Raw genomic sequence first — 27,828 nt, forward strand, 5'->3', positions numbered from 1 at the left:
ATAAGATGTCAAATGTGTAAGGGTCATTACTGTGTGGGATTATGTGTATAAATGCGTTACTAATGTGTGGGATTATGTGTACAAGGTGTTCTACTGTGTGTTGTAACTAGAGATGAGTGGGTTCAGTTCTCTGAGAACCGAACCCTACCAAACTTCACATGTCAAACACGGGTCCGAGAAAGGCTGTTGTTCACGCCTGACATGGAAAACCTGAACGAGGCAAAACGTCATCATCCCGCTGTCGGATTCTTGCGAGATTCGGATTCCATATAAAGAGCCACGCGTCGCCGCCATTTTCACTCGTGCATTGTAGATGGTACAGAGAGGACGTGGCAATTTCAGAGTGCTTTTGTGCTGCTCAGTAATACTAGTACAGTGTCTCTCTTGTGCTGCATCTTGCTGCTGTAAGGGTGCTGTGATAGTAGTGTCCTGTGACTGTGTATCGGTCATCATCATTCCAGTCACAGTGGTATCTGGGGGGGAAGGGGTGGGTGACAATTCTAGAGTGTTTTTGTGCTGCTCACTAAAACTAGTACAGTGTCTTGTGCTGCATCGTGCTGCTCAGTGACAGTTCTCCATAGTATCATCAGTGCTCAGTATCATCAGTGCTCAGTATCATCAGTGCTCAGTGTCACTGCTCATTGTCTTGTGGTGCTCAGTAATACTACATTACTAATACTAGTACAGTGTCTTGTGCTAATCGTGCTGCTCAGTGTCAGTTCTCCGTAGTATCATCAGTGCTCAGTATCACTGCTCATTGTCTTGTGATGCTCAGTAATACTACATTACTAATACTAGTACAGTGTATTGTGCCTCATCTTGCTGCTGTAGGGTGCTGTGGTAGTGTCCTGTCACTGTGCATAGGTCATCATCATTCCAGTCACAGTGGTATCTGGTATCTATCTAGTGGTAACTAATTCCAGACATTACTGCCGTCTAATTCCAGATATATTACTGGCATATAATTCTACACATTAAAAAACGGAGAACAAAAATTTGGAGGGTAAAATAGGTAAAGATCAAGATCTACTTCCACCTAGTGCTGAAGCTGCTGCCACTAGTCATGGCAGAAACGATGAAATGCCATCAACGTCGTCTGCCAAGGCCGATGCCCAATGTCATAGTAGAGAGCATGTAAAATCCTAAAAGCAAAAGTTCAGTAAAATTACCCAAAAATCTAAATTAAAATCGTCTGAGGAGAAGCTTAAACTTGCCACTATGCCATTTACGACACGGAGTGGCAAGGAACGGCTAAGGCCCTTTCCTATGTTACTCAATACTAGTGGTTCAGCTTCACATGAAGATGGAAGCACTCATCCTCCCGCTAGAAAAATGAAAAGAGTTAAGCTGGCAAAAGCACAGCAAAGAACTGTGCATTCTTCTAAATCCCAAATCCCCAAGGAGAGTCAAATTGTGTCGGTTGCAATGACTGACCTTCCCAACACTGGACGGGAAGAGGTGGCTCCTTCCACCATTTGCATGCCCCCTGCAAGTGCTGAAAGGAGTCCACAGTCCAGTTCCTGATATTCATATTGAAGATATTACTGTTGAAGTACACCAGGATGAGGATATGGGTGTTGCTGGCGCTGAGGAGGAAAATGACGAGGAGGATTCTTATGGTGAGGTGGTTTGTTTAAGTCAGGCACCCGGGAAGACACCTGTTGTCCATGGGATGAATAAGGCCATTGACATGCCTGGTCAAAATACAAAAAAAAATCACCTCTTCGGTGTGGAATTATTTCAACAGAAATGCGGACAACAGGTGTCAAGCCGTGTGTTGCCTGTGTCAAGCTGTAATAAGTAGGGGTAAGGACGTTAACCACCTAGGAACATCCTCCCTTATACGTCACCTGGAGCGCATTCATCAGAAGTAATTGACAAGTTCAAAAACTTTGGGTGACAGCGGAAGCAGTCCACTGACAACTAAATCCCTTCTTCCTCTTGTACCCAAGCTCTTGCAAACCACACCACCAACTCCCTCAGTGTCAATTTCCTCCTTAGACAGGAACACCAATAGTCCTGCAGGCCATGTCACTGGCATGTCTGATGAGTCCTCTCTTAACTGGGATTCCACCGATGGATCCTTGAGTGGAATGCCTACTGCTGCTGTTGCTGCTAACGCTGCTGTTGTTGCTGCTGGGAGTCGATCTTCATCCCAGAGGGGAAGTCGGAAGACCACTTGTACTACTTTCAGTAAGCAATTGACTGTCCAACAGTCCTTTGCGAGGAAGATGAAATATCACAGCAGTCATCCTGTTGCAAAGCGGATCACTCAGGCCTTGACAACTATGTTGGTGTTAGACGTGCGTCCGGTATCCACCGTTAGTTCAAAGGGACTTAGAGAATTGCTTGAGGTAGTGTGTCCCCGGTACCAAATCCCATCTAGGTTCCACTTTTCTAGGCAGGCGATACCGTAAATGTACACAGACGTCAGAAAAAGTGTCCTCAGTGTCCTAAAAAATGCAGTTGTACCCACTGTCCACTTAACCACGGACATGTGGACAAGTGGAGTTGGGCACCCACTGTCCACTTAACCATGGACATGTGGACAAGTGGAGTAGGGCAGACTAAGGACTATATGATCCTAGATTTAAAGCCTACGTTGTATCTCTCTTTCTGGCAGACACAAGTCTGCAGATGTTCAAAGACCTGCTGGTGAGACAATTGTCAAGTCAAGCGGAATGTGACCCGCTAACAGCTCCTCCTTCATTTTCTCCTGGAGCTGCCAGAAAAAGGATAACATTTCCAAAACCACCCGCTGGCAGTGATGCAGGGCAGTCAGGAACAAGTGCTGACATCTGGTCCGGACTGAAGGACCTGCCAACGATTGCTGACATGTCTACTGTCACTGCATATGATTCTGTCACCATTGAAAGAATGGTGGAGGATTATATGAGTGACAGCATCACTGTAGGCATGTCAGTCAGTCCGTACGTATACTGGAAGGAAAAAGAGGCAATTTGGAGGCCCTTGCACAAACTTGCTTTATTTTACCTAAGTTGTCCCCCCCTTCCCCCGTCTCCAGTGTGTACTCCGAAAGAGTGTTTAGTTCAGCCGGTCATCTTTTCATCTTGTCAGCGATCGGCGTAGGAGGTTACTTCCAGAAAATGTGGAGAAGATGATGTTCGTCAAAATTAATTATAATAAAATCCTCCGTGGCGACATTTACCAGCAATTGCCTCCAGAAAGTACACAGGGACCTGTGATGGTGGATTCCAGTGGGGACAAATTAATACTCTGTGAGGAGGAGGATGTACACAGTGAATGGGGTGAGGAATCGGAGGATGAGGATGAGGTGGACATCTTGCCTCTGTAGAGCCAGTTTGTGCAAGGAGAGATTGATTGCTTATTTTTTGGTGGGGGCCCAAACCAACCAGTCATTTCAGCCACAGTCGTGTGGCCGACCCTGTCACTGAAATGATTGGTTTGTTAAAGTGTGCATGTCCTGTTTATACAACATAAGGGTGGGTGGGAGGGCCCAAGGACAATTCCATCTTGTACCTCTTTTTTTACTTATCTTTGCATCATGTGCTGTTTTGGGACTTTTTTTTTTAAGTGCCATCCTGTCTGACACTGCAGTGCGACTCCTAGATGGGCCAGGTGTTTGTGACGCCCACTTGGGTCGCTTAGCTTAGTCATCCAGCGACCTCGGTGCAAATTTTAGGACTAAAAATAATATTGTGAGGTGTTCAGAACAGACTGGAAATGAGTGGAAATTATGGTTATTGAGGTTAATAATACTATAGGATCAAAATTGCCCCAAAATTCTATGGTGGTTTTGCCAAAACGCGTCCGAATCCAAAACACGACCGCGGACCCAAATCCAAAACCAAAACACAAAACACAAAAAATGCCCGCTGCACATCTCTAGTTGTAACGTATAGAAAGGGCACTGCTGTGTGGTCTAATGTGAATAAGTAGCAATACTGTGTGACGTAACGTGAATAAGGTACATTATCGCATGATATAATGTGAATAAAGTTGCACTACTGTGTGGCATAATTTGAATTTGGGGTACTATTGTGTGGCCATGCCCCTTCCAAGCAAGAATACGCCCCTTTTTGGGCTGTGCGCCGAATGTGTGCACTGTTCCTATTTAAAATGTAGGGAGTAGGAGCACCAAAAATGTGGACTGCTATGGGTGAGGGGTGATGGTGCTGGGACAGGGTGCAGGGTCAGAGGCAGAACCAGCAGCGGTGCTAGGGGGCACCAGACAAAATCTTGCCTTGGGCATCATATTGGTTAGGGCCGGTTCTGCGTAGATAGTATAGAAATTATGTTCTATAGATATGCAATTATAAAACAGTTCAACATACTACAGAGCAATGCCATTTAATGATTTACTGCTGAGTACATTTGACCTGTACAGTAAATTACATATACAGCAAATCTCCCCTTCAGGGTATCTGCTATCTAGAAACACCTATGGACAGAGGGAGCAGGTAAATCACATATGGGGGGGTAGGGGTACAGTTGAAGCAGGATAATCATATACACACAGTGGACGGAAGGGAAGCATGGTAACTGTATCACCTTCCTAGTTCAGGTATATCTGTGTTTTTATGCAGTACTCTTATTTGGAGTGTGAAATGTCACCTTATTTCTTTAGCTGCACAGCTTATGGGGTATGATTGCTAATGGAATGCTTATTAACTTTATTACATGATTAGGACATAGAGACTTTCATGCTCCTTTTGTCATAGAATAATCAATTCACTAGCTGAACTAGGCTCATTTGCATTTCCTCAGCTAAAATGAAATACAAACAAACAAGTAAACACACACACACACACACACACACACACACACACACACACACACACACACACACACACACCAGTAATCAGAACTGATGCTGAACATGTTGTATGCAGAATACTCTCATAAAAGTTACTCCATAAGCCATAACTTCCAGCAGCTGCACTGCTACAGAGTACAGTATTTCATACCAGTCGCTAGTCCAGCTCTGATAAATCTCTGGACTCAGCGTCCATGTGAGTCCTTTCAGGGCAGCTCCACTTCACTTGGCAGGAGAGAGATGCTCAATAGTGTCACTGCATCATCTCATTCAAGCTACCACCAGAGGAAATGGACTGGAGGAGGCAGGTCAAGTCAATCACTGTGTGAGAAAATATACATAGATAAAAAAAACAAAGAAAGAAAGAAATATAAAATGTTAATATACTGTAAGTGTTAAGTGGTGAAGACCTGCAGTCGCCCCGCTAGAGCAGCTCAGGGGGTCCCACGCCCCAATGTTTATAGAGTGTCAGTTGTGGGGTAAGCATTGGGGTGTGAGGCCCCCTGAGCTGCTCTGGCAGGGCCATTTCAGGGCATCACCACTTAACACTTTATATTAGCATGTTAAATCACTTTCCTTGTTTGTTTTTTATCTATGTACATTTTCTCACACATTTTTTACTCTTGTAACACACCTAGCACTGCTTTAACTTATCTGATACATTATAATACTTCTCTGCTATTTTTAATTGTGGTTCCCTGGGGTGGGGGTAGTGGTTAAAGTGGGGGGAACAGGGTGGAACCAAGCTCCGCCACCTGTAATGGAAGGTGGAACTAGTTCCACCTCCTCCACGAGCTGGCACAGTAACTCCAACAGGAAAGCTCGCCCTACCACCCTTGTCAATTGATGATGTGGATGGTGCTAGTGTCACTGATGAGCTGCAGCTACCTTCCTAAGGTCCTGGAAGCTCCATGGTCCTCTGCCTATGGCCCACCCCTCCTGGTACTCACATAAGCTGTGTCTGTAGGATGGCATTCACCGCCTTCTCAGGTCCCAGTGGCTTCCTTTTTTGGCACGGCGTATGTGATGTCATGCCATCACCGCTGCTGAAGCAAAGAAGAGCCATGAAGAGGAACAGGTTTTGTGTAGGCTGAAGACAAGGTGAGAGGGGTCTGTAGAGACACAGAGAGGTGGGGAACCTGCTGGAGGGACATGGGCAGTAAGCTGCTGGAGGGACATGGGCAGTGAGCTGCCAGTGTGACAAATGCAGAGAAGTATATAAGGGGCACTGCTGTGGGCATTATGTGTATAAGCACCACTACTGTGGGCATTATGTGTAAGGGCACTACTATTGTGGGCATTGTGTGTAAGAAGCACTACTACTGTGGTCATTGTGTATAAGGGACACTACTGATTGATGTAATGTGAATAAGGGACACTAATGTTTGATGTAATGTGATTAAGGGGCACTACTGTGTGTTGTTATGTGAATAAGGGGGATTACTATGTGGTGTAATGTGAATCAGGGGCACTACATGCTGTGTAATGTACATAAAATTGATGTTCTACTGTGTGGCATCTTTTGAATTGGGGGTACTATTGTGAAACCACACCCTTTTTTGCAACCCAGGGATGACTAAACCCTAGCACTGGTCCTGGCTTTGCCTAATGGGAGGGGGGGAGGGGGATGAGTGCCACCACCTCTCCAGGACCACTTTAAGCACTGGGCAGGGGTGTGTGGCTGGGCTGGTTTTGAGGGTGCCTTGTTTCTCAGATGTGAACCCCCAGAATGTTAGGGACTTGCCCGAGAAAGAGGTCACCTGGACGTTGGTGGGCAAACCCATATCTTTGGCCAAATTTATGCTAACAATCTTTGGGATATTTCATTGTAATATTTATTTAAATTTTGAGTAGTAATGACTGCATAGTACACCCGCATCCCCCTTTTTTTCTTGTCAAGTCAATCACTGTCAGTTGTGCCACTCGCCCACTGCATCTATTGATATGGGTGGTGCTGGCAGGCGAAGCACAGTGGGGACATCAAAGGGAAGCCAGCCCGAGACTCTGAGTGCCACATGGGTCAGTGGAGGTGGAATGCATACGGCCTACAATTACAACTGATGGAAACCAGTTACGCCCCAGTCCGGGCCCACTTTAACTCCTGCATTTTGGAATAAATTAAGTATACAGTACATTTGATTTGCAATATGTAAGGAATAAGGACAGAAATACGGAAGCTCTCTCTTGGTAGAGTTTCGTTGTGTAATACAAAAAAACACAAAAATTTAATTATTGCAGGAATTGTTGCCTTCTTTAAAATACCATCCTATTTTAAGCTGTATTTTTAAAAACAGAAACATTCTACTTACCTTTGCTATTTTCAGGTAGCTATTTGGCCAGTATTGAAGGTTTTGTTTATTTACCGGTACATGTTGTATGCATAATACAATTAATATACTGAAATGTGTCTGCGTAGCAGCTACAATGAGTATTAATATATTGTTTAAGCAATAACATAAAAGCTTCAATACTGTAGGAGTAAGTCCTAAGCTCATTTCAAAGCATAGTGTAACACATCCTTTAACAACTGGGGGTATCTGCATGGGTAAAGCTGGCTTACTCAGGACCAGCATTGATCTGTTAGATGTTTTATAGTGAAATATAGTTTGTTATGGTTTAAAAGAAAAATGTAACTGGCAATTCCAGATATCCTTCTCTACTATCAATAGGATTTTCTTGCTGTGATTTCATTTTTGTATAAAGTTCTTACAATCTTATTTAACATAGAGTAGACTAAGAGGTTGATGGCAAGTAATGGTCCAGAGGATGTTGTCGCAACAGATAAACGTACGACAGATGGATTTCAGTTCTTACAATCTCACTTATTTAGTACTGTATATACAGTACAGCATGCAAGAGGATGCCGTAAGGTAATTTTCCAGATGATGCTGTCATAATAGATATAAGGAGATCACCAGTCTTCTATTTATATCCTCAGAAAAGACTAATAAAAATGTGTTTACAGTAGTATGTTATTATTGTATTTTCTGAAATGTCACAGAAAGTACCAGTAGAGGTAATAAGGACAGTCAAAAATACTTGGGTATGCCTTGCTCAATGTATAGCAGATGTCCTAAAGCAGAATCACTTAAATTTACTATACAAATCTGATGAAATTTGACATGGGAGGTGCAGTCACAAAAGATTCTGATAACAACTTCTATGACAGATAAGGAAATCAGGCCTTGCATGGCTCTATATACACTGGAATATATATATATATATATATATATATAAAGAATCATTTACATCAGTGATCGATAATCACAACAGTAAACAGCACCCAGTCAAATTCACTTATACTGTCAGTGATAATACTATCAACTTTTTAGATGAACAGATTAATCTATCTGAGGGGCATATTACTACCTCCTTGTATACAAAGCCAACTGATAGGAATAACCATTTACATTACCAAAGCTGTCATCCTGAGCCGTTGAAACGGGGGCTCTCGTATTCACAGCTTCTACGGATTAGGCGCATTAAGTCTGATCCTGCACTGGCTGAGGCACAAATGGATGCTATGATAGTTAAATTTGAGAGAGAGGGTACCATGCTGAAGTCCTACAAGCAGCCAAACAAAAAGCCTTAGCTAAGGACAGTCAACAATTGTTGGCTCCTACTAGGAAGAAAGAAGCAGGCAAAATTATGCCATGGGTGAACCAATACAACCCGCTGAGTAGAGGGATTCAGCAAACAGTACATAAGTTGTGGCCTGTAGTACAGTCTTATGTAGATTTACAATTCGCTTGGCACAGATTACCATTCCAATCGTAGTCCTCGTGGATCGTTAAGTATGAAAAAATACAAAAGATGAAAAAAAAATAGTGAAAAATGCATGTCGACCTTTTGACCTGTCAACCTAACGGCCATGTCAACCTAATGCATGTCGACATTTAGTGGTCGACCTAATGAGTGTCAAACTAAGTATATATATATATATATATATATATATACATGGTAGACTTTTCATCCTGTCCTGTACATGAGATTTTGAGATTTCTTGTATATATGAGCAGATGAATCGGCACTCACCCCAAATAGTGTATTGTGCTCAGGTGCCATCCGGTATATAGCACTCCCAGCATGCGGCGGTACTCAGAGACTTTAGCAGCAAGTAGTAGCAAAGATGCCGCATGCTGGGAGGGCTATATACAGTATATGACATGACGTCACACGCAGCCGCTGCGACCCAGAACATGGTGGGTAGCTGCCTGCCAGTGCTGGGCGTCCCCCCACATGTCAGAGAAACTGATCGTAGTTGTGCTAAATTTAGCGCATCTACGATCAGCTCTGAATCACCCCGATAGATAGATAGATAGATAGATAGATAGATAGATAGATAGATAGGATATTGACAGAGCTGTAGCTAGACATGTTGGTACCCTCTTCACAGAATAAGCATATATGCCCTTTCCCCTATACATGTAATGCTACACACCTGCACCATCCCTGGTATACATAACGCTACACACCCTGTGAACATAATGTTACACACCTGCCCTTTCTGTACATGTAACACTAAGCACCTGCCTTTCCTGTACACATAATGCCGCACACCAGCCCCTGTACATGTAACGCTGCACATGTGTCCCGCTGTACATGCAACACTGCACAGCTGCCTTCCCCCCTGCACATGTAATGCTTCTTAGCTGCCCCCTGTACATGTAAAGCATCTCAGATGCCCCCCTTGCATATGCAACGTTATTCAGCTACCAATCCCTACACATGTAATACTACTCAGCTACCACCCCTTTGCACATGTAACGCTACTCAGCTGCACTCCCTTGCATATTATACACTATTCAGCTGCCCTCCCTGCATATTACACACTACTTAGCTGCCCCCTGTATATTACACACTACTCAGCTGCCCCCTGCACATTACACACTACTCAGCTGCCCTCCCTGCATATTACACACTACTTAGCTGCCCCCTGTATATTACACACTACTCAGCTGCCCCCTGCACATTACACACTACTCAGCTGCCCTCCCTGCATATTACACACTACTTAGCTGCCCCCTGCATATTACACACTACTCAGCTGCCCCCTGCATATTATACATTACTCAGCTGCCCCCTGCATATTACACACTATTCAGCTGCCACGCTGCATATTACACACTACTCAGCTGCCCTCCCTGCATATTACACACTACTTAGCTGCCCCCTGCATATTACACACTACTCAGCTGCCCCCTGCATATTACACACTACTCATCTGCCCTCCCTGCATATTACACACTACTTAGCTGCCCCCTGCATATTACACACTACTCAGCTGCCCCCTGCATATTATAAATTACTCAGCTGCCCCCTGCATATTACACACTATTCAGCTGCCCCCCCTGCACATTACACACTACTCAGCTGCCCTCCCTGCATATTACACACTACTTAGCTGCCCCCTGCATATTACACACTACTCAGCTGCCCCCTGCATATTACACACTACTCATCTGCCCTCCCTGCATATTACACACTACTTAGCTGCCCCCTGCATATTACACACTACTCAGCTGCCCCCTGCATATTATACATTACTCAGCTGCCCCCTGCATATTACACACTATTCAGCTGCCCCCCCTGCACATTACACACTACTCAGCTGCCCTCCCTGCATATTACACACTACTTAGCTGCCCCCTGCATATTACACACTACTCAGCTGCCCCCTGCATATTATACATTACTCAGCTGCCCCCTGCATATTACACACTAATCAGCTGCCCCCCCCCCCTGCACATTACACACTACTCAGCTGCCCTCCCTGCATATTACACACTACTTAGCTGCCCCCTGCATATTACACACTATTCAGCTGCCCCCCCTGCATATTACACACTACTCAGCTGCCCTCCCTGCATATTACACACTACTTAGCTGCCCCCTGCATATTACACACTACTCAGCTGCCCCCTGCATGTTACACACTATTCAGCTGCCCCCCCTGCATATTACACACTACTCAGCTGCCCCCTGCATATTACACACTACTCAGCTGCCCCCTGCATATTACACACTACTCAGCTGCCCCCTGCATATTACACACTACTCAGCTGCCCCCTGCATATTACACACTATTCAGCTGCCCCCCCTGCACATTACACACTACTCAGCTGCCCTCCCTGCATATTACACACTACTTAGCTGCCCCCTGCATATTACACACTACTCAGCTGCCCCCTGCATATTACACACTACTCAGCTGCCCCCTGCATATTACACACTACTTAGCTGCCCCCTGCATATTATACATTACTCAGCTGCCCCCTGCATATTATACATTACTCAGCTGCCCCCTGCATATTACACACTACTCAGCTGCCCCCTGCATATTACACACTATTCAGCTGCCCCCCCTGTACATTGCACACTACTCAGCTGACCCCCTGCATGTTACAAAATACTCAGCTGCCCCCCCTGCGTATTATACACTACTCAGCTGTCCCCCTCCTCCCTGTACATTGCACACTACTCAACTGCCCCCCACCCCATGCAAATTACACAACACTCAACTGCACCCCCCTGCATATTACACACTACTCAGCTGCACCCCCCCTGCAAATTATACACTACTCAGCTGCCCCTCCTCCCTGTAAATTGCACACTACTCAGCTTCCCCCTACCCCATGCACATTACACACTACTGAGCTACACCCCCCTGCATATTACACACTACTCAGCAGCACCCACCCCCCTGCATATTACACACTACTCAGCTGCCCCCCTGCACAATACACACTACTCATCTGCCCTCCCCAGCTTATTATACACTACTCAGCTGTCCTCCTCCTCCCTGTACATTACACACTACTCAGCTGCCCCCTACACCATGCACATTACACACTAATCAGCTCTCCCTACTGCTCATTACACACTACTCAGCTTTCCCTCTCCCCTAATGCACACTACTCAACTGCACCGCCCCCCCCCCCCCCCCCCGCACATTACACTGTTCAGCTGACCCCCTCTCCTCCCTATACACACGCATTGCGTGCATTCACTATAGCCAAGGTCTGGGTCATAGGCGTGCGCACGGGGGGTGCCTGGTGCGCACAGGCACCCTCTAATGTCCGGCACCCCCCACAAGCCACGCCTGCAGCACAGTTTCACTGCACATTCCTGTACCCCTCTCCTGCTGCCCGGTCTTATAAGTGACAGTGGAGTGTGCTTTCTTTCTTAGCCGGCAGCCGCACATGAATCACCCTCCCGGACTCGCCCCACGATGTGACATGATGATGTCACTCCGTCCGTGTATCCTCCCTCTCTGCCTGCCTGTGCTCTCTCCTCCCGCCGGCACTCTCTCCTCATCAGTGGTGCAAGTAGAAAAATTCTCTTACGGGTACTGTGATGCGCGCGCCGTAGGCGCGCGCGCAAAAAAAAAGGGCGTGGTCACGTGCCGTGTGGGGGCGTGGTCACATGCTAGGGGGAGTGGCTACACGACACTGGGGGCATAGTCACACAACACAGCCCCTTCTCTTTGCACTTTGGAGGCAAAGTGTTGAGAACTGTGACTTGCTCTGAAGTGCAGTTTATGGTGGCACTGTGGCAGTAATTGTAAGCAGTACCACCTTACTTTCACAATTGATTTTAACAGCTTTTTGCCAACTTGGTTTCTATGAGAAAAGTCATCTCACTTCAGGGCTACTGAACATCTAGGTCAATATTAGGTTGGATTAAAAATTAAAAGAGTGCAGCATTGACTGAGCCAAAAAAAAACTTTTATTTTATTAACCAGCATTGTGAATAATGTACGCTAGAATTGTACAAATATATAAAACAATCACATTTTAATATAACATAAGTTATATAACAGAATATCCCTCCTTCCATCTCTCACCCCTGTACCTCAATCCCTCCATCCATCTCCACTGCACCTTGCTTCCACTTACATCTCCCACACCTGTACTTCACTTCCACCTTCTATCTCCCACACCTGTACTTCCCTTCCACCTACCATCTCCCACACCTGCTTTCCACCTTCCATCTCCTCTACACCTCGCTCCCACATTCCATCTCCCACACATGTACTTCACTTCCACCTCCCACACCTGCCTTCCACCTTCTATCTCCCACACCTGTACTTTACTTCCACCTACCATCTCCACACCTGCCTTCTACCTTCCATCTCCTCTACACCTCGCTCCCACATTCCATCTCCCACACCTGTACTTCACTTCCACCTCCCACACCTGCCTTCCACCTTCCATCTCCCACACCTGTACTTTACTTCCACCTACCATCTCCACACCTGCCTTCTACCTTCCATCTCCTCTACACCTCGCTCCCACATTCCATCTCCCACACCTGTACTTCACTTCCACCTCCCACACCTGCCTTCCACCTTCCATCTCCCACACCTGTACTTTACTTCCACCTACCATCTCCACACCTGCCTTCTACCTTCCATCTCCTCTGCACCTCGCTCTCACCTTCCATCTCCCACATCTGTACTTCACTTCCACCTTCCATCTCCCACACCTGCCTTCCACCTTCCATCTCCTCTGCACCTCACTCCCACATTCCATCTCCCACACCTGTATTTCACTTCCACCTTCCATCTCCCACATCTGCCTTCTACCTTCCATCTCCTCTGCACCTCACTCCCACATTCCATCTCCCACACCTGTATTTCACTTCCACCTTCCATCTCCCACATCTGCCTTCTACCTTCCATCTCCTCTGCACCTCACTCCCACATTCCATCTCCCACACCTGTATTTCACTTCCACCTTCCATCTCCCGCACCTGCTTTCCACCTTCCATCTCCCACACCTGTACTTCACTGCCACCTTCCATCTCCCACACCTGTACTTCACTTCCACGTTCCATCTCCCACACCTGCCTTCCACCTTCCATCTCATCTGCACCTCACTCCCACCTTCAATCTCCCACACCTGCCTTCCACTTTCCATCTCTTCTGCACCTCACTCCCACATTCCACCTCCCACACCTGTACTTCACTTCCACCTTCCATCTCCCACACCTGCCTTCCACTTTCCATCTCCCACACCTGCCTTCCACCTTCCATCTCCCACACCTGTACTTCACTTCCATCTCCCACACCTGCCTTCCACCTTCCATCTCCCACACCTGTACTTCACTTCCATCTCCCACACCAGTACTTCACTACCATCTCCCACATCTGTACTTCACTTCCATCTCCCACACCTGTACTTCACTTCCATCTCCCACACCTGTACTACACTTCCACCTTCCATCTCCGACACCTGCCTTCCACTTTCCATCTCCCACACCTGCCTTCCACCTTCCATCTCCCACACCTGTACTTCACTTCCATCTCCCACACCTGCCTTCCACCTTCCATCTCCCACACCTGTACTTCACTTCCATCTCCCACACCTGTACTTCACTTCCATCTCCCACATCTGTACTTCACTTCCATCTCCCACATCTGTACTTCACTTCCATCTCCCACACCTGTACTTCACTTCCATCTCCCACACCTGTACTTCACTTCCATCTCCCACACCTGTACTTCACTTCCATCTCCCACACCTGCCTTCCACCTTCCATCTCCCACACCTGTACTTTACTTCCACCTTCCATCTCCCACACCTGCCTTCCACCTTCCATCTCCTCTGCACCTCGCTCCCACCTTCCATCCCCCACATCTGTACCTCACTTCCACCTCCCACATCTGTACTTCACTTCCACCTTCCATCTCCCACACCTGCCTTCCACCTTCCACACCTGTACTTTACTTCCACCTACCATCTCCACACCTGTACTTTACTTCCACCTACCATCTCCACACCTGTACTTTACTTCCACCTTCCATCTCCCACACCTGTACTTCACTTCCACCTTCCATCTCCCACACCTGCCTTCACCTTCCATCTCCCACACCTGCCTTCCACCTTCCATCTCCTCTGCACCTCGCTTTCACCTTCCATCTCCCACATCTGTACATCACTTCCACCTTCCATCTCCAACACCTGCCTTCCATCTCCCACACCTGCACTTCACTTCCATCTTCCATCTCCTTTGCACCTTGCTCCCCCTAGGCATTCCAGATGCCCTAGCCATTTTCCTATAATGCCTAAGTCTGGCTCTGCCAATAGAATCTACCTGATATATTATCTTACAACACTTCAATATATTGTAGTCGATACATATTCTAGGTCATAGGGACCCAATAAATAGACTGTTACTGAACATTACAACATATAGGTATAACGGGGAGCACTCATGCAACATCCCACTAACTATTTAAGAGAAAGAAGGCCAACTCCAGCAAGAGCAGCACCTGGAACCCCCATCATCCTCTCACCAACTATAACTCCCTCCCATTTCCTGGAGCAGATTACCAAGCTAGCACAGAACTTAAAATTTAAAGGCACTTCCACAGCTGCTTATAGTAGGCCTGATCCTGTTGCCTTGCTTGCTCCTGTCTTGCCATGCCTTTACAGGATTGGGCTGCCCGACGTCCCTTGCCCAGCCACGATTTTACATATGTGTCCGGATTCCACTCAGTGAAGGGAGGACCAACAATTGAAATAAAAAGTAAGTCCGACACATGTCGAGTGGTCAGTGCAGTCCGCTTATCTGTAATTATGTTGTTCATAACACTAAAGCCTCGCTCACAGTCAGCATTGCTTGCTGCAAGAGTATCTACTGCAAGAATTAATTTCTTTAATTTTTCGGGAACAATCCGTCCTGCGCAGCATTTATATTCCACAAATCCCAGGTGTGTTTCATGGTAACTGACATTCAGCATTTCACATAGTGTACGAATCTCTTGGTCTCCAAAAAGTGGATTATCAGCATCAGTTTGCCAAGATTCAGGATTCAGAACAGATATGCTGTCAATCAGGGTGTGGTAAGCAGTTTCCCTACCTTTTGCTACGCTTTCTGTTGCTTTATTAGCAGTGGTGGTAAATAATTTGCACCTCATGTTGTCAACAACAGCCTGAATGAATTGAGAGGATTTGATCTTGGGACTTTTCCCAATGCCTGTCAACTTTGTATTTTTGAACATAATTCCCTCTTCTGCATTCTGTGTCTGTTCACTGTGAAATCCTGGTATTCTCTTTAGGCTTTCAATTCTCCGCACATACATTTTTATGTGGTTGTCTGCCTTTGGAATGGTCATTTTTCTGTCTTGTAAGAGTTCTGATAAATTTTTGAGCTCAGTCAGAACATCTAACATAATTGACATATTTTTTACAAAGTTGACTGAGCACAGTTTTGAATGTAGACCTTGGAATTTCACTTGCTCCCTTCTATCCCTTGATTGATCTTGTGAGGCTTTTTGAAAATGTGCAGCTAATGCAGGATACGTCTGCCAGACTGCATTCACTGCTCTCCACGATGAAGCTACCCATCTTACGTTGAAAACTCTGCCAATTTTTTTAAGCAAGACATGCAGCTCATTAGCCTGTGCACTAAGCTCACGTACATTTTTTGGTGACTGACTGTAAAGTGTGTATAAGGTGTCTAAAAATGACCTGAAGTCATTTGTACCTCCAGTCACATCTAGTGCTTGATCCACAGCCAGTTCAAGCCTGTGATTCATGCAATGCCAGAGAATTAGTTTGGGAAAGTCTCCTTGTAAGAGTTTTCCAACACCAGCTTTTACGCCAAGCATGACATTTGCGCCATCACTACAAAAACTGACAAAGATCTCTGTCAATACTTCAAAAGTAAAACCATGATGGAATAAACATTTCATTATTTCCTGTTTTATGCTCTCAGCTGAGGCATTTTCTAACTCTATCAAATCCAAAGGAAATGCTACTGGATTCATGACACCATCAACACTTGATTTTAAAAAAATAACAAGAGTTGATTTTCTAGAAAGTGTAGTAGCTTCATCAACTAATATAGTGATCTTAGTTTTTTTTGTTATAATTTGTGAGACAATCTTTTTCCTCATTTCAGCCGAAATGTGTTCTATAATGTCTCCGCAGACCATTCTACTATGAAGCAAACGCCCAATCTGAACTCCATTCACTTTTTGCAGGTCAATCAAGCTCTCATGGTCAGTAAATGGGCGATTCATTTTAGCAATGTAGTAAGCTGTTCTGAATACACGGCTAGTGATTTCAAAAGCAGCTTCTTGACTTCTTCCATTTATGTTTAGCAGAATATCTTTTCTAGCAGTTTCTAGAATTTTTTCTGCTTCTGCATGAGCAGCGCTATTTTTGTGTATATAAATTTTTTTGCGAAGAGATGTGAGCTCTGTTTCCTTAGTTTTACCAAAAGGTAAAATGTTACATTCTGCCCACTGAGAAGCAATATTTATGCCTCGAGCAGCGTGAATCTTTAAGTTAGAAACTTCTGCACAGATTGTACAGCCGAGTTTTCCCCTAGACGCAAATAGCCACTCATGTTTCTTTTTGAATTCGTCAAATTGTTCTTTTGACCACACAGCTGGATATTGCTTTTCATCTGTAGACTTATCGTGTGATTCAGCTGATGTCTCAGCAACAACTTCCTCACAGTCAATAGTTACTATTTCATTGTCCAGTGCTAAGTTCCTACAAAAAAAGAGAGCAGTAGCTCATTTTTCTACAATATTTTTAAAAAATTATACATTTTTTATTCATATTTAAGCTAATTACTCCCTCACGGAAATGTAAAATATCTAGTTGCTTATTTATTAAGCTTTTTCCCCCCAGAAAATTATATCTGAAAATTTACAATTTTATGGATTGTTGTTATGAGATATTGATTTCACAGAAATCAAATGCAGAAATTGAATGTTTATTAGCACTGCAGATCGCAGTCCTTATTATCAATGGGAACTACAATCTGATCCCTGCTGTATGTACCAAACTCTGAAAAGCATTGTTTATAGAATTTGGTCATGTTAGTTTATACCATTTTCAGATGATCTAAACTTCTTAAAGCCAATGGAGGCATGGTAGCAAGAGAGAGATCTTTCTATCCCTCTCCTGCAGCCTCCATCTGGTGCCAGCTCCAATACTGGAAACTGTCACTGTGCGCATGCGCAGTGTCAGATTCCCCATGCCTTTTACACAAATGGAAAAATCTTTTAAAAATGCAAAGGAACTAAAAGGGACATCGGTTATCACTACTACTTAACTTTCGGGGGGGTTTACTTAGTACATAGCAGGAATATTTTTTTATAAAAACTGAAAAATTCACAATGGATAAGAATGTTAATATTACAACAGTGCCGCAATTATTAATGCATAGGCATCTTAACAAGAACAGTGCAGCCAAGTAAAAAACTAGATGTTTAGGGCTAACATTTTGGAAGGCTAGTCTACTGGTCTTTAAGAGTCCCCTCCCCATTTTACATTAATACACAATACTAAGTATATACATTCATTGCACTTTCAAAATAAATTAGCAAAAAAGATTTAAAAAATATGCTGGTACCCACATATAAATCACCTTGCTCCGGTGCAAAAAACAATACATCAAAGAAGATCCAAAGAAGTGGAGGCACTGAGACTACAAAATGCAGAAAGCATAAGTATATTGGGCAAACGTTTTCAAGGCTGATGCCCCGTCATCAAGACCACACAAAGAAAGGAGTAACTCCTGTCTTTGTGTGGTCCTGATGACGGGGCATCAGCCTTGAAAACGTTTGGCCAATACACTTATGCTTTCTGCATTTTGTGGTCTGAGTGCCTCCACTTCTTTGGATCTTCTTTGATTTTTAATATATATATATATATATATATATATATACACATACATACATATACACACACACACACACACAAAACACGTTTGAAGATCTGACTTACTGTGTTTGAAGTGGAATGTCAGTTTTTCCTTTCTTTGGTTGGTGGTGAAAGTAGAACATTATTCCTGGCTTTGAACTATTTGTTCGCTTTTTATTAGACATGATGCTAGCCTGGTAATAACAAAAATTGTTATTAACATATTATAGAGATTCAAATGTAAAAAAAAATGGATCTAATTAAAAAAATTAAAATACCGGTTCAACATTTACAATTGTAAATATTTTGCATGGTTAATATTTTGACCATATTATCTCCTCCTCATATAACATTAATGTACTGTAGTATACTATTTACACATCAGACATGTATGTCAAGGACCACCAGTTAGTGAGTACCATCCCACCACCGTGAGGAATTTAATCTTCCACAGGAGGTGACATATGTGTAACCTGTTACTAAATTAAGAATATACAAAACAGGTAACAGAATACACACACACACACACACACACACACACACACACACACACACACACACACACACACACACACGAGTGTATGTTCTATAAAGTTTGACTTTGGTGTAACCCAGGTGCAAATACTGCTGATCTACCCTCGTGTCAATCTTGAGGTCCCACCAGCTTCACAAACTGCACAGAATGCATCTTTGAGAACTTATCTCCCCTCCCCCCCAGCTTTTTGGCACAAAATGCATCCATTTTTACATCAACCCCAACTGTATGTATTTTTAAGAGGTAGATTTTTTATGACACATCTAATATGGATTTTTTTATGTGAAATCTTAGTGTAAACTGGTACAGATTTAATTACCTGGTATAGATGTCTTCAATGTTTTAAAAGTCTACTTTTCAATAATCAATGTGAAAATCTCTGTCAGAGGACAGCTGCAGAAGATGTAGACCTGTTAGGGAAAAAAAATATTTTGTTAATACAACAGCGATTTATTTTTTTGACGTTCAATTTGTACAAAGTCAGTATGTAAGGAGAAGAAAACTCAAGAATAAATCCAAGAGGTTACATACTGGTAAGAGAGAGAGAGAGAAGACTTTAGTGAAAACTGAAAATTCGTTACTTACCTAATTAAGTATTCCCAAGTCTAGTCCAAAGGATCGTATAACACCATAAGCTTGGGTGAAAATGTAGGGCTATTCTGAAGTCCACTCCGAAGGGTGAAGAACACTGTTGGTTTTAGTGGTGATCAAGGACTGTTTGTAAGTACACTCCAAAAAAATCAAAGTACACTGCAGGCCTTGGGTGAAGGCACTGTAAGGGAAACAGAGTCATAATCATAACTCTAGCCTAGCAAAGCAAAACAAATACCGAAACCAATATATCCTCTGGCACAAAACAAGCAGCGGCACTCGGAGGCTGATTTCAAAACTTGTATTTCACAACGTAATCCCAACGTTCCGGGGCTGATATATAGATATATCTATCTCTACATATATAATACAAGTGCCCAGCACTCCAGATTTATAGGCTATTTGTATACTTGCCCGGATGCCCTCCGTGACCTCCAATATAGCGGACGTAATGGCGGCACTCCGAGACGTGTAGGTCAATGACAAAATTACTTTCGAAATAAAAGTAGTCTTTGCATTGATGTACACGTCTCGGAGTGCCGCCATTACGATATATATATATTCAGGAGGGAAACATTCTTCAAAGGAAGAGAAGTATTAGAACTCGAGGACATACCCTGAGACTGGAGGGGGGGAGGTTCAGGGGAAATTTAAGGAAAACTTACTTCACTGAAAGGGAAGTGGACAAGTGGAATAGCCTCCCATCAGAGGTGGTAGAGGCTAAGACTGTAGAGCAATTTAAACATGCTAGGGATAGGCATATGAATATCCTTACAAAAAATTAAGGTTCAAAAAGGGTTGCGATTACCTTAAGGATAAAAAAGGGGCAGACTAGATGGGCCAAGTGGTTCTTATCTGCCATCAAATTCTTTGTTTTATATATATATATATATATATATATATATAAATATAAATATATATAAAGAAAGTAGTCAGCAGCACTACCGGCTCCCGGACAGGGAATGAAAAAGGACACAATCGTTGTGTTGTCAGCGTTTCAATGTTATTCAAGTGAACATTTTCCTCAGGATGTCCTGAGGAAAATGTTCACTTGAATAACATTGAAACACTGACAACACAACGATTGTGTCCTTTTTCATTCCCTGTCCGGGAGCCGTGAGTGCCGTTGACTACTTTCTTTATTTATGGACATCCATTCCATGGTTGTTACTGGGAAGGCACCGGCTTTATCTATATGTCTGTAACGGAATGGAGTGCTGCTGATCTCTACAGTGTATATGTATATATATATATATATATATATATATATATTTATATATATATTTTTATTTATTTTTTTCACAGTAGGTGGTGGCACTCACAAAGATCATACCACAAACCATGCTGGGGTGCAAAACTTTCTCAGGCGTTTCCAAGGAATCCATTCGCAGTTAGCCAAATATAAATCCAAGTATAGAGAGAGCACTCACCAGTCTTCTCTAAGGAATTCAAGATGATTGAAGCACTCCGGGATTTTTAAAAATATAAACAACTGTAACGTGCAAAAAAAAACAGCTCCATCTAGCCAACGTTTTGGGGCCTGCAGTCCCTTTGTGAAGGCGTGAACAAAGGTGCTGCGGATCCCGGAACGTTGGCTAGATGAGGCAGTTTTTCTAAATCCCGGAGCGCTGCTGCCTTTTTTGATCATAATTATATAAAATATAGCTAAAAATAACAAGCTGCACACATTGAGTCCATTTTTAGGAGTGCCAGGCACATAAACCAGTATGTATGCAAGAAAAAACATCATAAAGTCCAATAGGATGCAAAAAACGTATAATACAAGACACCTTAGAAAAAGCAGAGGCTCATAGATTCAAGCTTATACTCATCCTAAAATGCCAGGGTGGTCACAAGAGCATCCTCATGCTAAATAGCAGCAGTGAATCTAACAGCTGGCATTTTAGGATGAGTATAAGCTTGAATCTATGAGCCTCTGCTTTTTCTAAGCTGTCTTGTATAATACGTTTTTTGCACACCTTTGGACTTTATGATGTTTTAATATAAACACAATTTTTGCATTAAACTGGAGGTGCTGGCTCTTTTGTCTTTATATATATATATATATATATATATATATATACATATATATACACACACACATGCAATCTGGACAGCGACACTCAGGGAAATAAATCCACAAGAAGCATGTCCTGATGAAAATGCTGGCGCATTGAAACGTTGATGTGGTAAAGGAACCTGCTTCTTATGGATTTATTTTCCTGAGTGCCGCCATCCTGATTGCATATACAGTGTCTGATACACAGCACATATCAGAGGGCAACGGGCCAAGTAACTTTAATTCCAAGTATATAGAGTGCCAGATAGCAATGCTATATATGTATGGCCCGGCACTCTCCGCATAAAAAAGTATACCTCTCCAGTTGCCTTCCATATTAGAGGGCTGTGCAGCTCCCCAATATAGTGTACACATAGACGGCAGCACTCAGGTAAATAAAGACACAATACTGTGTGTTGTAGCCAACGTTTCAAAGCAACGGCTTTTTTGGCAGGGCATATCTGCCATATATATATATTTATATACACACACACATATACAGTCCATCACAAAACAGCAGCACTTACGTGGATATATATATAAATATATATATACATACATACACGTATATATATATATATATATATATATATATATACACACACACACACATATATATATTAAAAAAAAAATATAGAGAGAGAGAGACTTTTGAAGCACCTGGCACTCACGTGATACAAACAACAATTGCTCCAGTGCCCTCCTAGGGAATGATAGTCCATGGATAGATGTAGATACAGGCGGCACTCAGAAGACTTCATATAACTCTTTTTATTATAGGTGAATCATCCAATGATGACTCACCTATAATAAAAGGAGTTATATGAAGTCTTCTGAGTGCCGCCTGTATCATATATATATATATACACACATACATACATGAGATCCGGCACTCGCCCCATTCCCCAAAGGCAAATATTGTGCTCCCGTTCCCACCAGAACAAGAGCGGTTCTTCCGTAAAATAGCTTCAAAAACAGACGGCACTGGGAGACTTTTAATCACGGTGCATAAAGTGATTTTATATATATATATATATATATACACACGCATTATATATACACGTACACACATATTAGGATAATTATATTTAGTGCTGCAGCTGTACTTCAAATCATCATGTCCGCTGTACAGCAGCACCAAATATAACTATCCTAATAAGTGTACGTGTGTATATATATATATATATATATATAATTATATACACTGCCCCACATATATATATACACACACACACACACATATATATATATATATATATACACACACACATAATATATATATATTATATATACACATACATATATATATAAACATACATATATATATATATATATATATATACATACACACACACACACTGCCCCAGGCCGCTGACACTGTTTTATAGTATATATACATATATTTATATACTAAACTAGTACAGACAGTACAGTCTGTACTAGTCTGGTATATATACTATTAAAACAGTGTCAGCAGCCTGGGGCAGTGTGTGTGTATATATATATATATATATATATATATATTTTTTTATTTTTTTTTTAATTTATATATGCACACACATAGACAGTACTGTTTATAAATTTACACTGAGCTGTGTACCTCACTCAGGCAGTTAGGCTGCTAGCGCTCCAGCTCCCAGTCCCAGCATCACTACAAACTGTGCTCTGCTGCGCCTAACAGTAATGGCTCCCCCTCTCAAGCCTCCTCAGACCCGCGCGCCCTGCCAGTCCTCAGCCGCGGGAGCGTGATGACGTCATGATCACGCTCCCAGCAGGCTGAGACGGGGAGGCGCACAGCGGCAGCAGCGGGTCCTGGGGAACACATAAAAGTACAGTGAGCGGCGCGGCCCGGCGGAGTGGGTACGGCGTACCCGCGGCAAAATTCTTAAGGGTACGCCGTACCCGCCCGTACCCGCCCACTTGCAGGACTGCTCCTCATGTGCCGCCACCCCAATCAATGCCACAGCCTCCCGTGCCACAGGTCTGTAGCGGAGGTCAGTTTCTGCAGAGGAAAGAGAGGGGGCCAGGGGGATTTTTTTTTGGGGGGTGTAACATCGCAGCGGCACTCAGAAACAATATTCAGACAAGGCAAGTAAAATATATTTGATATTACACCTGCCTTGTCTGAATATTGTTTCTCAGTCCCACCGCAATGGAGCTATTTGGTGGACCTGTAGAGATACCTAGGAAGGTATCAGTAAAGTAATCCTTTTATTGAGAGTGCTGCTTCAATATATATATATATATAAATATGTGTGTTTCCCAAGCAGCACTCCTCACAAAATCAATATGATCATTACTTAGATGCCCTCCGCATGCAAATCCAAACGGCTGCAGCATATATGTTTCTCCAACTGCACACAATAAGGGCAAGAGTCTGCTTTAGTGACCAGCATTTCAATGCAGTATTGTGAGCTGGTGAAACATGTTTTATATATATATATATATATATATATATATATATATAAATAATGTCTGTTTACTCATTATATGATAACAGTGATCATTACTGGGCACATTATGGGTATTTGGCACCGCTGAGGGCATTACCTGTATCTGGCATGGCAGGGGCATTATGTGTATCTTGCACTGCTGGGGCATTATATGTAACTGGCAGGTCAGCCATACGGGCAGCCCTGGCCTCAGGGACTAGCGACCAACCGGTGGCTAGACACTTTGCCATAAAGCACCACTCACTGGCGAGTCTGAGATATAGAGCCATCGATCAGGTTCCAGCTTCTTTAAGAGGTGGTGACAGAGGAAAGAAACTGTTGCAGTTGGAATCCAGGTGGATTTTCCGCCTGGATTGCTTAGCCCCCAAAGGGCTAAATGAGTCCCTTGGACTAATTAACTTTCTATGAACCAGTCCATACTGTTGTGAGTCTAAAACTAGTGGCAATCAATTTTGGGATAAACCTGGGGGTAATAGTGATACCGACCCAAGAATCACTACGGTGATGGAGGATGGCCAGTTAGTGACAGAGTCCTTTTTAGTGGGGTAACCCTATTATACCTGTATATCGCCCTGTAGATTAGGAGCCATTCTAGCTCTGTGCCACCCAGGTAGATATTTTAGAAGAAAAGAGTACCGGAGTTAAGATTGTGTAGCACCTGCTCCATTTGTCACTTTTTAATGTTATAAACACTTTTTTAACACTATTCTCGTTTTAAAATGTTTGTGTTTTAATAAGTGATTTTATGTGTTATTTGATTTTCTGACACTCTAGCTCTGATTGAGCGCTGTTTTTCTACGTGTCAGTTTCTCACTGTTATTAAGTATTTGTGCTCTGTGTTGTTTTTATATTGCCAGGGCTCCCGGCGCGTCGCCATGGTGACCGGCGAAGCCCGCTTGCGTCACTTCCGGCTGAGCGGTGACGCCGAAACCGGAAGTGCGGGACGGGAGACGCCGAGGCAAGCCGTGGTCCACGCAGCTGGGAGTCATGATGAAGGGGGTAAGTGGGGTCACTATAGACTATTTATATAATGCACATATCATGTTTTTGTTGTCTGAGGAAGGGGACACGTCCCCGAAACGTTACTTGTTTTGCACAATAAATCTCCTTGCGGAGTCTTCACGTTGATTACAAGTCTGTGAGTGCCACCTGATTTCTTTGACTGCATACTGGTGGGCCTGCTGGTCCACAAGGAAGGGCACCACAGCCAGCTATTTCTGAGGAGTGACGGGGCAAGCTTTCCGAAAATATTTGGTTTCACGCACTGCTGCGGTAGATAAGCACGTAGAACCAGCCCATGGCACCCTCCAACAAAACCTCCTCCCTCGGAAGTTCACCTTGGTTTTATTCACTTTAAACACCGACTTGCACGGTGCCGACACGTTGGTGAGAAGCACATTCACAAGCAGGTGCAGCACCGGGACCGGCATAAGAACCCAGAATGGCGACATCGGAAGGTGAGGGAGATTTCACGTCATTTTTATTAGAGTGTGACAACTACGAGACGCTCAGCTTCTCAGACATAGATGCTGAGAAGATTCTACATAAAGACAGGGCACTGTCTGATGACTATACGGAATCTAGCACTGAGGTCTATCGTGAACTGTTTAAATTAAAGAAAAGAGAGTTAGATTTCCTCTACCATAGTCGCACCTTGTCCGATTACTACAGGGCAAAACACATACCCCGTGGCTTCCGGGTCCATAATATTCCAACCATTGGCCGGTACAATACCACCTTCTGCAAGCGCTGGATTTCAATCCTCAATAAATGCTCCATGGACCTCATGTTACTGGTCATAGAGGAATCAACGAGGGAGCTAAAAGTAACAACTGATAAAATCAGCGCATTTGAAACCGAACATCTGACCACCATGACTGCTGACAAGTCCATTGATTGGGTCTCTAGATTAAAGGCCCAACTTGACGAATATAAAAACAACCTGGTTAAATACAAGAAAGAGAAACACAAAAAGGTGGTTAACGATTATGCCCAGCATCGAGTATACACCTGGCTGGGGCAGAGTACTCAAACCCGAGGACGGGGCCGAGGAGCTGGTAATCTGAGACGACCACAACGGGTACGTTTCTCAAGTACCTCTGCCAGTGATAACGACGAAGGGGGAGTAACAGGTTATGAAGCCAGAAAACCCGTGACCCCTTTAGGGGCCAATACCCGGGCAGTGGCCTCCTCCCGGGGAAGACCAAAACAAGACGGGGAGGCCAAACGAGGAGGCAGAGTGGGAAGACCACCCAAGAACAAAGCCACCTAATTTTTAACCTGTCCTCACACACCCTTCAAGACCCAGAACAAAGACTGCTCAGCAAGGGACTCACATTTATCCCCACCAACTACATGAACCCATTCAACTGGAAGGTGGAATCATTCAAATTGGCACGTTCTTTAAAGATTAAGGAACATTTCTTCAAACACCCGACGGTAAATCCTGAACCGACACTACCTAGCCGCATCTCTAAACTGGGCAACCACTCCAGATTTGACCCACAGTCAAATAATGCGACCTTGAAAACCTTCCACAGATTAATGGATGGCATCGCGGGAACTGGAGTATCAACAGTGAAACACAATCTACCCAGAGATGAACGGCAAGCATTGAAAAATCTGCAACAGAGGACTGATATTGTGATCAGGGCCGCCGATAAGGGTGGCTCAGTCGTCATTCAGGACACAACACTTTACGTTGCAGAATGTGATAGGCTGCTTAGCGACAGCAAAACATATTGTCAACTTGACCGAGACCCCACACCGGTGTTTAAACAAAAGCTTGATACTATTCTAAAAAGAGCGGTGGAAGAGGGGTTGATAACACAGGTAATATGTGACAAATTAACTACTAAATGTCCGGTTGTGCCAATATTTTACACTTTGCCGAAAGTCCACAAGGACGCACAGAGGCCACCGGGGAGACCTATCATCTCGGCCCGGGGGTCTCTGTGCGAACCAGTGGCGGTGTATTTAGACACGTTCTTGCAGCCTTGTGTACAGGCCACTTTTACGTATTTGAAGGACACGAATATGCTGTTAGAGAGACTGATAGGCTTGGGACAGGTTCCCAGTGAAACAAGCATGGTCACATTGGACGTGACCAGCCTCTATACATGTATCCCCCACGAGGATGGGCTGGAGGCAGTTAGACGGCTGATCACGGGCAATAGCCTCTATTCGGGCCCTGATATTGATCTGTTTATTGAATTACTGACTTTCACATTGACACATAATTTCTTTTTGTTCAATGGGAAGTTTTATAGGCAACTCCAGGGCTGCTCGATGGGGTCACCGGTGGCCCCAGCATTCGCCAATAGTTTCATGTGGGAGGTGGAACGGGACCTTTTTTTCGTAGACACTAACATCTCAAGCAAAATCTCCCTATATTTCCGCTACATTGATGACCTCCTGGTCTTATGGAATGATGATATACAAAAACTCATCGATATTATTTTGAAACATAATGACACGAATAGTCCCATCAAATTAACCTGGACATCAAGTAAGACAGATATCTGTTACCTCGATGTCCGGATTCAGCTTGCCGAGGGAAAGGTTGTGACATCCCTGTACAAAAAACCTACGGACCGGAACACAGTGCTCCGGGCCGAAAGCTCTCATCCCAAAGCGATGATCCGCAGTTTACCCTACTCACAACTCCTCAGAGTCTGCAGAAATAATACAGATCCAAACATACGTGAGATGCAGCTTGAGGAGAT

The 27,828-nt window shown here is 43.8% G+C and overlaps 1 protein-coding gene across 1 annotated transcript; it reads right to left on the reverse strand.

Annotated features, from left to right (window-relative positions):
• Positions 1-14,350: 14,350 nt before the first annotated feature.
• LOC135050994 (E3 SUMO-protein ligase KIAA1586-like) lies at positions 14,351-23,335 on the reverse strand. Its single transcript, XM_063957203.1, has 5 exons — positions 23,251-23,335; positions 19,586-19,772; positions 19,320-19,410; positions 18,550-18,659; positions 14,351-17,307 (listed from the first exon to the last, which is right to left on the reverse strand). The coding sequence occupies exons 4-5, from the start codon at positions 18,648-18,650 to the stop codon at positions 15,159-15,161; spliced, it is 2,250 nt and encodes a 749-aa protein (XP_063813273.1). The 5' UTR covers positions 18,651-18,659; positions 19,320-19,410; positions 19,586-19,772; positions 23,251-23,335; the 3' UTR covers positions 14,351-15,158.
• Between the last annotated feature and the right edge of the window lie 4,493 nt (positions 23,336-27,828).

This window comes from Pseudophryne corroboree, chromosome 2 (assembly GCF_028390025.1).
Source record: "Pseudophryne corroboree isolate aPseCor3 chromosome 2, aPseCor3.hap2, whole genome shotgun sequence".
NCBI lineage: Eukaryota > Metazoa > Chordata > Amphibia > Anura > Myobatrachidae > Pseudophryne > Pseudophryne corroboree.